A 17,280-nucleotide genomic window follows, 5' to 3' on the forward strand; every position below is an offset into this window, starting at 1 on the left:
CAGAGAAATGTCTGTGGAACCTAGAAATTCAGATATGAAGAAAACACTATACCACAAGTGAGAATCGAAGTGTTACCATAAAGACACAAACGTTTAGTGCCATTTGATAAGAATGATCACGTATGACTGAAGGAATTATGAAACCTGTCTAAGAGGTGACACTGAGCTAGGTGAAATCTGAAGGGGGGATTAAAGGAAGGGTGCATATCCACTTCCCTAAACGGTAATTATAAATAGCATAAAATACAAGTCCAAGAGAAACATTTTCAATAGTGACATGTTAAATTCTTAACAGTAAAATACTATAAAAAGGTCCAAGGCAAGCAAAACTAGGCTCTACACACACTTCGTGCAGAGAGGCAACCTTTTCTAATGACTGAATAATTACAGCACTGTTCCAGTACCACCTGGCATATGGTCTAGAAGTTCAAGATGGAGTAAGGAAGGTTTAAGGGCAAAATCAGAAGATCTGAATTTCAAGATCCCTGTACCACTAATATTGGGCATTCTGAGGGCTGCCACCTTCCTGCTAAGCGGACTCAAGGGCAAGTATTACTACTGTTCCAACTCTGAAGTCAGAGGTGCTCCAGGAAAAGGCACGGCAGCCCGCTGGGGCCCAGCTGTACTAGAAGGGTTGCTACGGGCTGAAAGCAGCACAGCGGCTTTTGAGGGGCCTACACCCGCCTTCCCGAGCATCCCAGAAGCCAGTGTAGTGCTGAACTGCTAAACCTAGTCACCGGAATTGATCGGGAGTCGCTGCGATTGCAGGAAACACGAGTTTGCCGCCTTCCCAAATCTCAAATGCTAAGCAACCCCAACTCCCACTTAGAAAGCACCCTGCGGTTTCCATTTGCTCTCCTGCCTCGTTAGGGGGAATGGAACGTGAAAAGCCGGCCTCCCGCTCCGCCCCTGGCAGGCCCCAACGCAGCTAGAGGCTAAACATAGGGGGCGGACAAAGCGACCTCCGGCCACACGCTCCACAAAGGCAAGGAATGATCCAGGCGTCAGAGCCACTCAGCCCCTCGCACATGGTGCCAGAGGTCTGCCGGGCTCCGCAGGGGCGGTGTCAAAGGGAGACGGGGAGCCCCGCGAGACAGTGGGCGGCCAACCTCACCTGCCGCTTGTTCATTCGCCGCACATCGTCCAAAAAATCTAGAGACAGCATGGCGCGGCCGGCGAGGGGCACACGAGCAGCGGAGAGGGCGCGAAGTGACCAGAAGGCGGAACGGCTGGCGCACCGGCCGGGCTCGCACTGGACAGGACCCCGCGGCGCCCGCACTTCCGCTTCCGGGGCGGGAACCGGCTCTCCCTCTCCCCCCCTCCCTGCCCCGCCCCGCGCGTCGCTGCGGAGAGCAGACAAAGGACTCGCGACTCTCCTAATCTTGTCTCCGGCCTCGTCTCGCTGCAGGAGGCGCTCCCACCCGGACCTCCTCTGCCTAGAACCTACCCGGAGCCCTGTCTGCGCGCTTAGCCCCCGGCCCCTAGCGGAGGCGGTGACCCCAGGTTCTCAGGGAGGAGCCGCCCTGCAACGCCTCGGAAGGCCGGGCTCTCGCGCACTCCCGGCCAATCGGGAGCCGGTCTTGGGTGTCCCGGGGGCCGCGGCGGCCCTTGAGTGGCCGGCAGCTCCAGTCGGGCCTCGGGTCTGGGTGTGGCCCTGGACGTGTGGCCAGGCCTTGCCTTTGCTGTTGGGGCTGTTCTCCCGCGTTACGGGAAGTGGCGGCAGACGTGGTTGCGTTAAGTGCTTTCGGGTAGCGGTGGAGAATGGGAGAGCCTTTCGAAGCACTGCCTGAGCCTCCCGGGAGTTCACAGGCTTTGGTGGAAGAGAGAACAACCAAAGAATGCTATGGTGTGATGCGACCACCAGGGGTGCGGGGTGTCAGGAAGTCCCTGGCTGCCAAGAACGTGACCTTGGGAGGATCTGCCCTCTCCTTGACCTCTGCCTCCTGCTTTTGTTACCTTGGGCACCTGGATGTGACCCTCTTCTGGCTGCCGCCGACTCTGTAACAAACAGCCTTTGCCTTCTTCACTTGCTCAGGCTGCGTTATAATATGCACCTAGGACGGGAAGGACCGAAGCTGGTCTCTTACTACTAGTATTTCTATGTTTTTCAAAATACTAGTTATCTCACATTAGGGTGAAGGATCTACCGGAACTTTTTGCACTGTCTTTGCAATTCTTTACATCGAAAATTACCTCAAAATAAAAAGTTAAATATTTTGGAGGATGGATGTAATGAAAAAGATAGATAATAAATTTGGGGGAGGATGGAAGCCTCATAGGCTGCAGGTGGGAATGTGAAATGGGACAGCCATTTTGGAAAATGGACTGGTAGTTCCTCAAAAGGTTAAATATAGAGTTATTATATTAACCAGCAGTTCCACTGTTAGGTATATATCAAAGAGAATTGAAAACATATGTCCACACAAAAACTTGTACATGAATATTTATGGCAGCATTGCTCTTAAAAAACCAAAATGTTCAAATAACCCAGATGTGCATTAACTGATGAATGGATAAGCAAAATGTGGTAGAGCTATACAATGCAATATTGTCAATAAAGACAAATACAGCAACACGAATTGGACCTTGATAACATTAGGCTTAGTGAAAAAAAAAGTCACATGCTGTATGATTCCATTTATATAAAATGTCCAGAATAGTCTGTTTGATAGAGATAGAATGAAGTGGTTGCCTAGGGCTGAGAAGGTTGAGAAAAATGGGGAGTGACTGCTACTGGTTACAGGGGTTTCTTTCTTTAAAAAAAAAAAAAAGATTTTATTTGAGAGAGAGAGGGAGAATGCAAAGGGAGACTGAGAGGGAGAAGCAGACTCCCCACTGAGCGGAGAGCCCGATGTGGGACTCAATCCCAGGACCCTGGGATCCTGACTTGAGCCAAAGGCAGATGCTTAACCAACTGAGCCACCCAGGCACCCCTGGTGTATGAATTATATCACAATAAAGCTGTTATGAAAAAGAAAAAAGAAAAAAAAAAACCATTGATGTCTTGTTCACTGTTAAATTCCCAGGGGCCAATACACGACCTGGCATATATTAGGTACCCAATAAATATTTGTTTAATTTAAAACTTGTCTATGGTTTTGTACATGGTGATCTCCAACTGCTGCCCATAGGCAACCCATACTTACCAGATTGAAAAATGAATTCCTGATTTCTCCAAATTAGGAAGGCCTGTGGAAGAAAATACGCATAAGAGGGCAGGGACCTTGTCCACCTCTCTATCCCTGGCTCTTGTAAGAGTGCCAAACTCGTAGCAAATACTTAATAAGTATTTGTTAATAAATGTTGAATATGGAGCTAACCTGAATTCTGGCTAATAGAGTGCTTCGCCTATGCTTGTTAATGTTGAATTCAAATCTAAAGATGAGGCTCTATAACCATTTAAATGGGTGTGAGCCTCAGTCAGTCTTCATATTGTAAAGAAAAGATCCCTAAGAGAGGCACAAAGTTCTGGGGGCTTCAGATGTAGCAGGAGTCAGTGTAGTTGGGATGTTCAAAGGGGCCTCAGAAGGGAAAGAACATTTGATATACGGGTAAAATTGATTTGCTATGTGGGTCAAGTTGGCAGGCGAAAAGGATCTACCCAGTGGAGGGAATCGTAGCAAGCTATAGGGACAGGACACTGGAAAATGTATTTGGAAAATCCAGTCTGATTTTCCAACTTTGCCTATAGCTTAAGGAATGGGCTAGCTGGGTCTCTAGGTGCTCTTTTGTCACTGAGGAAAGTTGAGCATGCCCGAGATGTCACTTGTTGGATTCGCACAGTTCCTACGTCTGGCCACATTCAGGTACTGCTCTACATCTGACACCTTATGTGCCCATAACCCACTTTCTGATAGTTACTTCTTTTTTATTTCTCTGTATGTTTTAAATTATACAAATAATACATGAGTACATTCTCATCATAAACGATTAAGACAAGACAGGCAATCCAGCCATCCGCCTTATGGGCATATACCTAAAACAATTGAAAGCAGGGACTTAGGGGTGCCTGGCTGGCTCAGTCGGAAGAGCATGCAACTCTTGATCTCAGGGTCATGAGTTTGAGCCCCACATTGGGTGTAGAGATTACTTAAATAAATACTTAAAAAAAAAAAAAGCAGGTCTTGAAGAGGTATTTGCATACCCATGTTCGTAGCAGCATTACTTAAATACCTAAAAGGTGGAAGAAACCCAAGTGTCCATGAATGAATGAATGAATGAATGAATGAATGAATAAAATGTGATATAAACACAATGGAATATTATTGTCTTAAAAAGAAATGAAGTTCTTTTTAAAAAAATTATTTTATTTACTTATTTGAGAGTGAGAGAGAGAAAGAGAAAGAGAGCATTAGCGGGGGCGGGGGGTAGGGAGAGAGGGAGAAAAAGGAGAAGCAGACTCCCTGCTGAGCAGGAAGCCCAACGGGGGACTCAGTCTCAGGACCCCGGGATCATGAACCAAGCTGAAACCAGATGCTTAACTGACTAAGCCACCCAGGTGCTCCAGTCATTTTGCTCTCAAGGTTTGGGTTGTGTTGGCTCCATAGTTTGTCTCAGCTAATGTTTAATTATTAGGGTGTAGTTAATCTAAACTAATGGGTTGTTTCACAATATGTGCTGTTTATGTGTTCAATGTGAAATTTCATTGTGTTACATTTTATTTTAAATTCACAAAAATAGATCAGTAACTCAACTCAGTAATTAAATTAGTTAGTTGAAAGTTAATTAAATCTGGATGCTGAATACTTTTAAACTCAGGGGGAAGAAAAGTTGTAAGTGAAACATTGACCAGATATCCAGTACAAATAACAATATAGTGTGACTCTATGCTGGGGCCGGGCAATCCACAAACATGATGAATTATGATGAGCAGCTGAAAAGAAAAGGGCTAATAAGAAATACAATGAGCCTCTAGGATATATGTTTTATTAAACTGGTAATCTATTTTTCCCTGGTCCCCAGTACATTAGGTTATGAAACTTGGCCAAACAGTGGCATAAAGCCAATTAAGCCTTAGTGCCATTTTTAAGAAAAGCTCAGTGGCCAATCTGATAATCGAAACAAATCTTTCTAGAGGAAGAAAAGCCCACGAGATACTGCTTCCTAATAAAACATTGATAACATTTACCCCTAAAGATAAGAGAAGTGGTCAAAACTATAACGACATCCTTTAAAGTTGCACTTTTCAAAGCCAAAACAGTGACAGGTCATATTCTTGCCAAGAAGCTTTAGCAGTCAGTCATAACATCAATGATGAACATGCTCAGTGAGAAAGGTAAATAAGCTTTTGGCAAAATTCCTTTATCAAAAGATATTGTTGGGGGAAAACAAACGATACTGTTGGACATTGCATAATATCAATGGCATAGAAAGTGGTTGAGCACATTGTCTGTAGTTGTCTGGGGCTGCTGGAGAAAGTCATCCAAATCAACCTATCTCACCACTTTGCCCTCATTTTCATTGCTCTGATGAATTAGTTGCCCCAAACTTAGCAAATTAACACAACAAACATTATCTCACAATGTCTATGGGTCAGAAATCTGGGACCATCACAGCTGCGTGGCTTGAGCTCAAAGTTTTTCATGAAGTTATAGTCAAGCTGTCCAGACAGCCTACAGTCTCATCTGAAGGCTTAACTGAAGGATCTGCTTCCAAGCCCCACTCATGTGGCTGTTGGTAGGTCTCCATTATTCTTGGACTACTGGACTGAAGCCTCAGTTCCTAGCTGCCCCTTGACTCCCAGGTCTCCCTCAGTTTCGTGCCATGTGGGCCTCTCTTTAGGGCAGCTTGTGACATGGCAGCTAGCTTCCATCCAAGTAAATGGTCCAAGAGAGAAAGAACCAACTCAAGAATAGGACTGCCAATGCATCCCATTTTTGCACTGAAATTTCTGCGTTTCAGAAAATCCTTCAGTCCCAGGTAAAGCAGGATGGTTGGTTATCCCATCGAGACAGAAGTTGCAGTGTTTTTTTGAGCCTAATCTCTGAAGTGACATATCATCATTTCTTCCACATTCTATTCATTAGAAATGAGTATAGACTCAAAGGAAGGGGAATTAAGTTCTCCATTTTGAAGGAAGGTGTATCAGAGAATTTGTAGGTATATTTTAAAAATCATCACATATGGAGTCCAGTTTCATGGTGAAAAGAGAGTATTACCAAGAAACTCAACTTTTTAACTTACTCCCTACCCAACTTACCTGCTCCCATAAACATCCCTTCCTCCTCTTCTCTCCCTCCATTGGTGAAAGAGGCATCCCTCCTCCTGTCTAAAGCTAACCTCTTCCACCTACTCAAAACCTTTCTCTCACTCCCTCAATTTCTTCCCATTAACTTTCTCTTTTCCTGGCATATGATCATGTTCAGGTATACCTTACAAAATTTTTATGCTGAGTGTTTTATGGATAATTTACATATAGTAAAATGTGTAAATAGTATGTATACAGCTCTATGAATTTCAACAGACGGACATATCTATTCATCATCTATATCCTTCTTCAATTCGCTGAAAGCTGGTACCTGTCCCCAACCCATGGTGGAAAGCCATAAAATAGCCTCTTAAAATCCCTTTAGGTCCATTGGGTCCCCTTTTCAGTTTGTGTCCTGCCTCTCTGGCTTGTTGTTCTCAGTCTCCATCATGGACTCTTTAGCTTACTCCTTAAATGGAGGAAGCCTGCACCACTTCTCACTCTGCAATGCCTCTGGGTGATTTTCTCTGTTCTCATGACTTCAACTACCTTCTCTATGCATTCACCTCTCCAATATCTATAGCTCTGATCTCCTCCTGGATGTTGACTTTTATATCAACTGCTTCTGGACATCTCCACTTGGATGTCCAACAGACACCTCAAACTCAGTGTGTCCCAAATGTCACATCTCCCCAGCCTTATTACTCCCACTGAAGACCTGTTCTTCCTCTTATGTTCCAAATCTCTATAAAAGGCACCACGTCGGAGCACCTGGGTGGCTCAGTCAGTAAGCGTCTGCCTTTGGCTCAGGTCATGATCCCAGGGTCCTGGGATTGAGCCCCGCACTGGGCTCTCTGCTCGGGAGGGAGTCTGCTTCTCCCTCTCCACCCCCCTCCCTGCTCATGCTCACTCTGTCTCTTATAAATAAATTAAATCTTAAAAAAATAAAAAAGGCACCACCCAATTACAAAAGTAATTGTCATCCTTGACTCTTACTTCTCACTCACTTGCCAAATCCAATTAGTCACCAATCTTGTTATTCTACTTTCTTAATGTACCTCTTATTATCTACTTTCTCCAACCCCACTGTCACTACCTTGGTTCACGCTAGTTATCCTGATTGTTGCAATGCACTCCTAACCAGTCTTTCAGCCTGTAGTCTTGCTCCCAATTCTTGCCTCACTCCAATCTCTTTTCCACACTACAGCCAGAGTGATTTATTCAAACCATAAATGTGATGATGCTACTTCCTTACATAAAACCTTTCAGTAGATCTTCCTGACTTTCAGGATATGGCTGAATTCCTCAGCATGCTACAAAAGTAATGCTGTGTTCTGGCCCCTGCCTACCTCTCCTGCTGGTCTTACTCTCCTCATGTTTGAGAGTACGTAGTTCCCTGAATGCTGCACGCTCTCGCTTTTGTGTAAGCAGCTTCCGCTGCCTGGAAAGTTCTCCATCTCACCCCCACATCTTTTTATTCCTCCTTGCCTTTCAAATTCAGCTCAGGCATCATGTCCTCTGGCAAGCCTCCACTGCACTTCTCCTGCATACTCGCCATCTAATTATGGATCTGTTGCTCTCACCAGACTGAATTTCCTGGGGGCAAGGGCCTTCTCACTTATCTTTTTACCCCCAGAATATTACAAGAAATAAACACTTGAAAAAAATTGTCAAGTGAATGAATGGAGATGTTAAGGCCTGGGAAGCTCAGTCCACCCAGAGACAGGTGGACCAAACCAAACTTTAAGGTTAAGATTATCTTCATTCAGATCAATGGGGACGGTGGCCCACAATGTGTGCTCAAGGCTGAAGGAGGATTTATCAAAGTAAAAAGCAGAAGACATAGCCCTAGTCCTTGAAGTATTTTCAGTATTATTTGCAGCAGAAAAAAATAAGACAGGGGTGCCAGTCAATTAAGCGTTTGCCTTTGGCTCAGTCAATTAAGCGTTTGCCTTTGGCTCAGGTCAGGACCTTGGGGTCCTGGGATCGAGCCCCTGCTCAGTGGGGAGTCTGCTTCTCCCTCTCCCTCTGCCTCTCCCTCTGCTCCTGCTTGTTCTCTCTCTCTCAAATAAATTTAAAAAATCTTAAAAAAATAAAAATAAAGATAAAAGCTATTTTTATGAAAAGAAACAACAAGTTAAGGTATAACTGTCAGCCTATACATTCTACAGAAACTCAAGAGAGGAGGCAGAATCTTCCAGGCACCATTAAAGGACACTTTCTTCTCTCCATCAGAGGAGACTTCTAAGGGACTCTGGGTCACATGTGGCAGTGTAAGAGAGGAAACATAATGTCCAGCACAAACTAGAAATGGGGTTATGTGTGGCGTACTTCCTTCCCTGGAGCTTACGGTCTTGAGGAACAAATAGACTGAGCAAGAAATAATTGGGATGAAAAGAATCTGGTAGGAAGGACTAGGACCTAGAGAGATCAGTATAAATGGGGTGGATCTGGAAAGGCTGAATGAAGTTTCCCTGCAATGTTGAAGTAGAAGCAGTGTGTCCTATGACAATAATTCAGATATTTAGGACAGGTGATTCCAGACTAGATAAAGACATAAAGCCTAAGGCGTTAAGTTTTCCAAATGTGGGGCTCTGACATGCTATTTTCTCTGCTCACTGGGCTGCCAATCTTCCCAACATAGAAGTCTTTTAGACCCCATCCATCACAATGGCATGTCTGATATTTTCTTTCATAGACAGCCTGCTGGTCTGCCTGAAGGAAACATCTTCTTATAGAGGTTAAGTCAGACCCGCTTGGCTTTAAATTACAGATCAACTACTCACTAGCTGCATGATCTTGGACCAATGAGTTAACTCTTTTTTTTAAAGTTTATTTTAATTTATTTAAGTAATCTCTATACCCAATGTGGGGCTTGAGTTCACAACCCAAGTTCAAGAGCATCATGCTTCTCTGACTGAGCCAGCCAGTTGCCCCAAGTTAACTTTTTTAAAAAGTTTGTCATATTTTTAAAAAGATGTATGTATGTATGTATGTATGTATGTATGTATTTGAGACAGAGAGAGAACAAGGGGGGGAGAGCAGAAGGAGAGAGAATCTCAAGCAGACTCTGTGCTGAGCATGGAGCCCCATGTGGGGCTTGATCTCATGACCCCGAGATCATGACCTGAGCCAAAATCAAGAGTCAGACACTTAACCGACTGAGCCACCCAGGCACCCCTAAGTTAACTTTTTTTTTTTAAGATTTTTTATTTATTTGGCAGAGAGAGAGAGAGAGAGACAGCCAGCAAGAGGGAACACAAGCAGGGGGAGTGGGAGAGGAAGAAGCAGGCTCCCAGCAGAGGAGCCCGATGCGGGGCTCGATCCCAGAACGCCGGGATCACACCCTGAGCCGAAGGCAGACGCATAATGACTGAGCCACCCGGGCGCCCCATAAGTTAACTCCTTTTTTATCCTCAGTTTTCTGGGTATAAAGTGTGAATAGAAGATCATTTTCATTATTTGAATATTAAACAAGATAGTACCTGTTAATAGAGCTGTTGCATGACAAATGGTAAGTGGACAATGGATGTTAATAATTATTAAAAACAAGAAGTGGGTTCAAACTGATACCCAAATGCTCAGTCTTTATAGCTGAACCTCGGTTAATCGCTTTTGTACAAATCAAACGTATCTACCAGCAGAAGCAAAGTTGACTCCATTTTTTTTTTAAACCTATTCAAAATAACCATGATCTTACCATTTTCTCCTTGACCTTTCCAATGAAAGAAGTGGTGGGTGGAAGGAGAAGGTTCCTGCATAACCCTGCCAGGAAGGGAAGTGGTCCAGGAGTATCAAGGCACACCAGCGCACAGGCCACCCTGAAAGCCTCGTTCTTCCCTAGTGCCACCTCCCAAAAGGATCTATGTGGGTTTGCTGGGAGGACACATCCATTCCAGCTGCCCTTAGGTCAGGTCAGGGGCTAAAGAGGTGAGACTTTCCGCCTACCAACCCAAAGGCTATGGACATCAGAGAGCCTGATTTTTAAAAGATGCAGCAGCTCTGTGTCACATAGGGTGTCAGGAAGAAGTCTCGTTCCCCCAAATTAAAGGTGCCTTCTGAGCAGAGAGGTTACTGGAGCCACTCAAGTCTTCCTGGGAGGTTTTTGGGGAGCTCTCTTAAAAGGCTGCAGAGGCAGCCTTCTGAGTTGGTGTGTGTGTGTGTGTATGCAGTGGGGGTAGGGAGACACCAATTTTCTGTTTGGCCATTCTGCTTTGACTAAAAGAAGAAAGGGACCCTGCTGTTTATTCTATAGATTCTTAGAGAGGAGAAAGGGTGTTGTGACTGTGAAGGTCCTTTGGGGGAAGGGCCAAGCCAGGGGACAGCTTTAGCCTCTCTCTAACTAGGGCTTATACCTCCTCCCTCCCTGATGAATTGTCTTTGGAACTTTTGCATTTTCTAGTTAATAATAGGGACACTGAAGGGACTCAATTTTTAGAAAGGCTCTGTCCCTGCTGTTTTTCTGCGAGGCCCCATTTATTCATGTTCTATATCTTACCTTGCATCCAAATAAACCAAAGAACCTATGTTCCCACTCCAAGGGGGAAGCAAGAAAGTTAATCATTTTCTGAGTTTGGTCCTAGGCCCCCAAACACCTGATCACATCTAAAAAGTACTGGGTCCCAAACATGTTCCAGGACATTAGCCTCGAACAAACCTCACCTGATGTTGGCATCAACACCCCCTACCTTCCATGCTGTATGAAATAACACCTATTGTTCACCTGACACTTGCCTTCGATCGAACCCTACCCTGGATTCCTGAAGGAACACGTACCCTGAACCCCTTTCCAATATAATCTCCTGAACCCAAGCAAGGAAGAGCCTCCCTCTCTCATCCTGACTCTGCCAGACACTCCGTCTGCTATAGTCTATCACTTATGCTATTCAGTAAACTCTGCTCTCACTTCCTCCTGGCTTATGTTTGATTTCTATCCTGCACATAGCCAGAGACCCTCTTGGCTGGTCCTGTGGGACCCCCTCTGGGTCCTCGGATCCGGCCTGCCTACGTCAACTTGATGGTTTAAAGGGTCCTTTGGGAATCTGTTGAGGCAGTGAATCACCACTGGAAATGTGGTTTGTGTAAATCTGGATTTGAATATAATGTTCTCCTAATGCAACCACATTCAGAAATATGATCATTAGCAATCATTTATACATGCACTCAAGTAATAAAAAACATTTACCTAAAGGCTGCCATGTAGCCTGTCTTCAAGGTGCTGGTGCTGAAACTCTGCATGATTTGGCCACTCCCTCCTTCATCAGTCTGACCTGACATTCCTTGCTAATCCCTCATCCTACAATGCAGGCACATGCAAACACTTGCAGTCCCAAGACATGACAGAGGGGTTAATGAAATGAGCTCTGGAGCCAAACTGCTCTACCCCTTCCAGACTGTGTGATTCTAGACAAGTTACTTTATTTATTTTTTAAGATTTTCTTTATTTGTCAGAGGGAGAGAGAGCACAAGCAGGGGGAGCAGCAGGCAGAGGGAGAAGCAGACGCTCTGCTGAGCAAGGAGCCCAATGGAGGACTCCATCCCAGGACCCTGGGATCATGGCCTGAGCTGAAGGCAGACAATTAACCGATTGAGCCACCCGGGTGTCCCAACAAGTTACTTTAAAGTTAATTTACTTCTCTGCACCTCAGTTTCTTTACCTATGAACAGGGATTGTGGGATCTAGGGCGTCTTACGGAGGTAAAATGAGCTTAGATCCTAACCCATGAGAATAGTGCCTGACACTTAGTAAATAATGATCATCATTATCATCAGAATGTCCTTGCATTGGGAGGCCTGACAATCCTCCTTCTTTCAGACCCTGTTGAAGTGTCATCTGCTGTGGGAAGCCTCTGCAGACCTCCCCTGGGCAGAGTTAACACCCCTTCCTTAGTCCCACTCCTGTATTTTATATGTGCTTTTATATGACCTTTATTATGTGGAACTTCAATCACGTTCAATTTTCTGAATCAAAAAGAAGACTTCAGAGCCTGACATAATCTGAAAAGAGAATAATCCTTATAGGAGAGATTCTTGCTTCTATAAAGAACAGCTCACCAAAAAACAGACCCTTTACTACAGAGAACTAGTGGTTACCGGAGGGGAGGTGGGTGGGAGGAATGGGAGAAATAGGGGATGGGGATCAAGCACACAGTATCGTGATGAGCACTGGGTGATGTATGGAAGCGCTGAATCCCTACGTTGTACACCAGAAGCTAACATCACACTGTATGTGAACTATACTGGAATTAAAATTAAAAAGAGTAAAAAAAGAAAAAAGAGTAGCTCATTAACCTGTTTGAGCGTGTAACTGGTGAACTCCAAACTGAGCTGGTGAAGGAATATTTTCAGGGTGGAGTTCTTCCTGTCTTGGGCTGCCTATTCCCAATTTGTCAACATCCTGCCTCCCAGCTCGCACCACTGACTGGGCTGCCCAGAGAATGATGCCTGATACCAGCATTCCCTCTCACCCCGGGGGGGCCCAGCCACAGGGAACCGCTTTCAGTTCCACAAACGCCTTCTGGGCCTTCCTTACAGCAGTTCTTTCTGCCTCCAGCATTTTCCAGCTCTCCCTTCTCCCTTTTGCTTAGCTCTTCTTCCTTCAATCTTCCTTCCTTCCTCTACCCCTAAAGCCTTCTCTTACCTCATCTCCGGAGATGGATTCCATTACTCTCCCAGGTGGCCACTCAGCTCCTCCGCCTTCCCCTTTCATAACACTTACCACATTTTATTGTAACGATTTCTCTGACTTTTCTGCAAAATTGTAGGTTTCACAAGCCAGGGACTATGCTTGGAAGACTAACCTTAGGCACAATCCCTAACGGTAGGTGATGTGTAGTAATGGTTGTTAAGAGCAAACATGAATGAATGAATGAATGAATGAATGAATGAATGAATGAACAGAAGGAGTGAATGCTTGGTAGCAGGCACCCGCCTGCGTCACATTCCCTCTTTTTATCTCCCAAGAGAATCTGTGCACCATGGAGCTTAAAAAAGAGAAGCAGCCGCAGCAGCAGCAGCAGCAGCAGCAGCAGCAGCAGCAGCAGCATCTCTCAACGAAAGGAAGGAAATTGACTAGGAGAGGGATACCCGAATCATTTAAAATTTCACAATAGAAACTCTCGGCATCTGAGAGTTTTCTCCCACTCCCTTCAAAGTCCACCCCCTCCCAATTCAACATGTTTTAAAAGAAAGCAAAAGAAAAAATATATAGACAAAATGCTTTAATGCCAGAATGTTAACTACGGTTTTCTCTAAGCCTGTGTTGACTGACACAAAGGCCACTAGCCATAGAGGCCACTGACCACTCGAGAGAAGGTGAGTTAGGATCAAAATATATTGCAAGTGCAAGTGCACATTCTAGATCTTGAAGACTTAGCATGAAAAAAGGAATTTAAACTATTGGTCATATTGATTACAATGTGAAATGATAGTACTTCTTTTTTTAATGAAGTAGGCTCTGTGCCCAACATGGGGCTTGAACTCACGACCCTGAGATCAAGAGTCGCATGCTCCACGGACTGAGCCAGCCAGGCGCCCCACTAGTACTTCTGATATATTCAGTTAAATAAAGCATATTAAATTTGATTTCACTGGTTTCTTTTCACTGTTTTTAATAGGCTAGATGACTTAAAACGGCCTTTGTGGGCATGTAGAGGTTAGTCTGCAAGCAGGGTCAGGTGGCTACCTCCTTTCTGCTGAGAGCTGCTTTTTTCAGTCCTTTCCTGGTCTGCTAGATGCCCTTGAACCCTGGCATTTTCTCCACTGCCTTTGGTGTGACCTCTGGGACTGGGATTTTGGTGTGGCAATAGGGTCTGCTTCCTGTGTCCTGACCTTGGGTCCTGTTTGCCCAGCTACTTACCACAGCTCTCAGTTTCTGTCTCTGGCCCTGGCCTGTGACCTGACCATAAAGCTACACAGTTCCCTTTGGGCTATGGTTTGGTTTTGGTTTTTCTCTGTGTTCCCTGAATGTGGGAGTTTGACAAAAAGAAATGAGATCTGTTCTTTAGGCAGTTATTTTGAAATCACCCATCAGAAAATATTGTTGGGGCACCTGGGGGGCTCAGTCGGTTAAGGGTCTGCCTTCGGCTTGGGTCATGATCCCCAGGGTCCTGGGATAGAGCCCCACTTCGTCGTCTCTGTCTCCCCCTCCCCCTCTTCCTCCCCCTCCCCCATCTCCTCTTCCTCCTCCCCCCCCCCTACTCAGCAGGGAGTCTGCTCCTCCCTCTGCTGCTCCCCCTGCATGTGCTCTCTCGCTCTCTCTCTGACAAATACATGAATAAAATCTTAAAAAGAAAGAAAATATTGATAGATGAAAAATACATCACAAAATGCCTCAAGTTGATCATTGTAATAAACAACTTGTCAACACATGCAAACTGTTTGCCCTCTGTTCTCTTGAATTAACGGGAGATTGATTCTCCCAGGAAGCTACCATTTGGGTAGAGGGTTGGGTGAATCAGGTGGCCACACAGCTGTCTTGGGTCTTCAGAGGCAACTTTCTCAGCCACGTCCAATCAGTTCTCTCACTACAGAAAGGTTGGCTCAGTCCTCTGGCTCAGTTTTTTTCTGTGTCAAGTTAGGCTTCCTCAATCATGCCAACTTTAAAAGTCCATATGCTTATACATGTGAGTGGGAAGGAGAATAACTCTAAATAAACACAAAATCTTGAGCACACACGTCTTCCAAATCTTTCTGCCTTTCCTGGGTGCCAAGAGAAGTATTCCTCCTCCTCAGTAGTGTCAACGTTTCTGCCCGTCTGTGGGATAGGGGTCCGTAAGTACTGGCGCTTTGGAGTGCTATGACCTGGGTTTAAATCCTGGCTCTGTCACATACTAGCAGTGTGATTTGGGGCAAGTAAACTCTCTGAGCCTCAGTTTTCTCCTCTGTATATTGGGGATGACAGTCTTCTGGAAAACACCTGGCCAAGAGGAGCTATTTATTACCATTTTATGCTTGCGTCATACCCTGCTGACCTGGGGCCTCACTCCTCCCTTTCCCGCCAACAACTACAACAGCTGCCTTTGCCTTAAAAAATTATACATATACATATGTGTTCACATAGGCATCTCTCCTAACTTTTAGAAAGAAAAATATGCCCCACTTGACTCTCTCTTTGGTTAATGTCTTACTTTCCCCTTTACTCCACAGCCAGATCTTGGATTGCGGGTAGTTTACCGCTGTCCCGTTCTTCTTCTTTTCTTCCCAGCCATCTGTCATCTGCTCTGACATTACAGGGATCCTCAGACACCACTTCGGCGGTGACCAGTTGGTTGGCAAGTCCAGCAGTCCCCTGTGGGTCCCCATTCTTCCTGACTTCACTCAGCACTCACTGCCCCTTCTTTAATGCTTTTCTCCTCCCGTAGCTCTGATGACCATCAGAAGTTCCCCAACCAGAAGGATCCCTGTCCTTATGAACTGGGGGCCCTGAGGGATCCCCAGCAATCTCCTCACCTCCTCTACTCCCTGGCTGTCCCCTCTTTAAAATGCTCCGTCAGCCGGCCACTAGCCCTCTCTTCTCAGACCTCCTGCCAGCCCCTACTCCCCACCCCTCCCCCACGGGCGACATTCCTTCCCGATGGCCTGTGGTTACTTCCGAGCCAGCACCTGCAGCCACACCACAGTTGACTCCTCCCCTCCAGCTCACAAGCGGAAGTGGCTTCCCAGCTAAAGCCAGACCCTCCACCTCTGCCCTAGAGCCCTCCCGTCTGCCTTCTGGGCACCTTTAGGGGAAACAGCATTGATCAGTGATTTGCCTTCAGCCTCACGCACTCCACTGTGTCCTCCCCGCAGCATTTAGGATCTCACCCACCTTTAAAAAAAAATTTTTTTTTCCCTTGCCCTCACTTCCCCCTCTAATTACTGCCTTCTCTCCCCTCCTCCATTTTAGCCAAAGCTCTTGAAATCAAGCCCATGTTCTCTGCTTCCTCCTTTTGCTCTCCACTCTGGTTTCTGCCTTAAGGCTCTGCCAACGGCTCCCTCCATGCCTTGAATTCTAAGTGCTTTACTGGGATGTAGGATTCCCTTAATGATGAGGGTGATGATAGTACTGTCTCTGTGAAACACCTGCAGAGTGCAGATGGATTTCGCAAATTAGCCAAGGTCACCTGGCAGGGGTTTGAAACCAACAGGACACTTGGGCTCAGAGTCTGTGCTGCTGACCACCATGTCACACTGTACTCCATGCTTTAAACCGGGTGGTGTGTGTGTCCAGCACTGGGCACAGTGCCTTGCATCTAGTAGGAGAGGGATCAACGTGTCTGAGTGAATGAACACATTCTGCCATCACGGTTCAAGTTCTTCATCTCTTGCTCTTAGAATAACCCACTGATCAAAGGTTCTTAAAAAGGGCAGGGGTTGGGGCGCCTGGCTGACTCGGTTGGTGGAGCGTGCGGCTCTCGATCTTGGGGTTGTGAGTTCAAGCCCCACGTTGGGTGTAGAGATGACTTAAATAAATAACCCCCCCCCCCAAAAAAAAACTTAAAGTGCGGGGGCTGAGGTTTATGTCTGCTTTTCTGGAAGAGGGCCTAGTTTTCATGAATTTTTCATAGGAGTCTGTGTCCCCCCCCAAAAGTTAGTAACTTCTTGATTCATTCATTTCTCTGTCTTTGGTTTTCTTTTCCCCAACCTCCTCCCTTATCATCTCGTACACTGCCATTAGATGACTAGATTGTCAATGTTTTATTTTAATTCTGTCGCTGATAAAAACGTAAGAACAAATAACCTGCCTGCACCCGAAGTGGCCTTGAGTGCCTCCTTGGCAGTCTGCCTCCAAGATAAAAATCAAACACTTTGGCCCAACAGCTAAGGGTTTAAGTGATCAAGCCCCAGAACATTTTACCAGTACTATCCTCCATTTTTCTCCTGAGTCTTCTGTTCCAGTCAAACTGAAGTCTTGTACCTTTAAAACTTCTCTTCTGACCCACCTCTCAGGAGTCAGTTCAACAGTGATGTGTTACATTCCTGATCTAAGCCAGGACTTTGCCTGGGGCTGGGAATACGAGGATGACCACAACACAGTCCTTACTTTTGAGAAACGATCTGATTTGGGAGACATACGTGAAAACGAAATCCCAAAAATAGGGGATGACAAACTC

General features: G+C 45.6%; 1 protein-coding gene and 1 long non-coding RNA gene across 2 annotated transcripts in view; both read right to left on the reverse strand.

Annotated features, from left to right (window-relative positions):
* The window catches only part of SEC11A (SEC11 homolog A, signal peptidase complex subunit), a 38,607-nt gene extending 37,312 nt beyond the window's left edge, over positions 1–1,295 (reverse strand). The window contains exon 1 of the mRNA XM_040642836.1: positions 1,115–1,295. Within this exon, the coding sequence (XP_040498770.1) occupies positions 1,115–1,165 (51 nt within the window). The 5' untranslated portion in view covers positions 1,166–1,295. The remainder of the gene's footprint in view (positions 1–1,114) is intronic.
* Positions 1,296–14,519: 13,224 nt separating this feature from the next.
* Positions 14,520–17,280, reverse strand: part of LOC103660211 — a 7,348-nt gene continuing 4,587 nt past the window's right edge. The window contains exon 2 of the long non-coding RNA XR_567738.2: positions 14,520–14,942. This is a non-coding gene — a long non-coding RNA (uncharacterized LOC103660211). The remainder of the gene's footprint in view (positions 14,943–17,280) is intronic.

Source organism: Ursus maritimus, unplaced genomic scaffold, assembly GCF_017311325.1.
Source record: "Ursus maritimus isolate PB19 unplaced genomic scaffold, ASM1731132v1 scaffold_27, whole genome shotgun sequence".
NCBI classification, from domain to species: domain Eukaryota; kingdom Metazoa; phylum Chordata; class Mammalia; order Carnivora; family Ursidae; genus Ursus; species Ursus maritimus.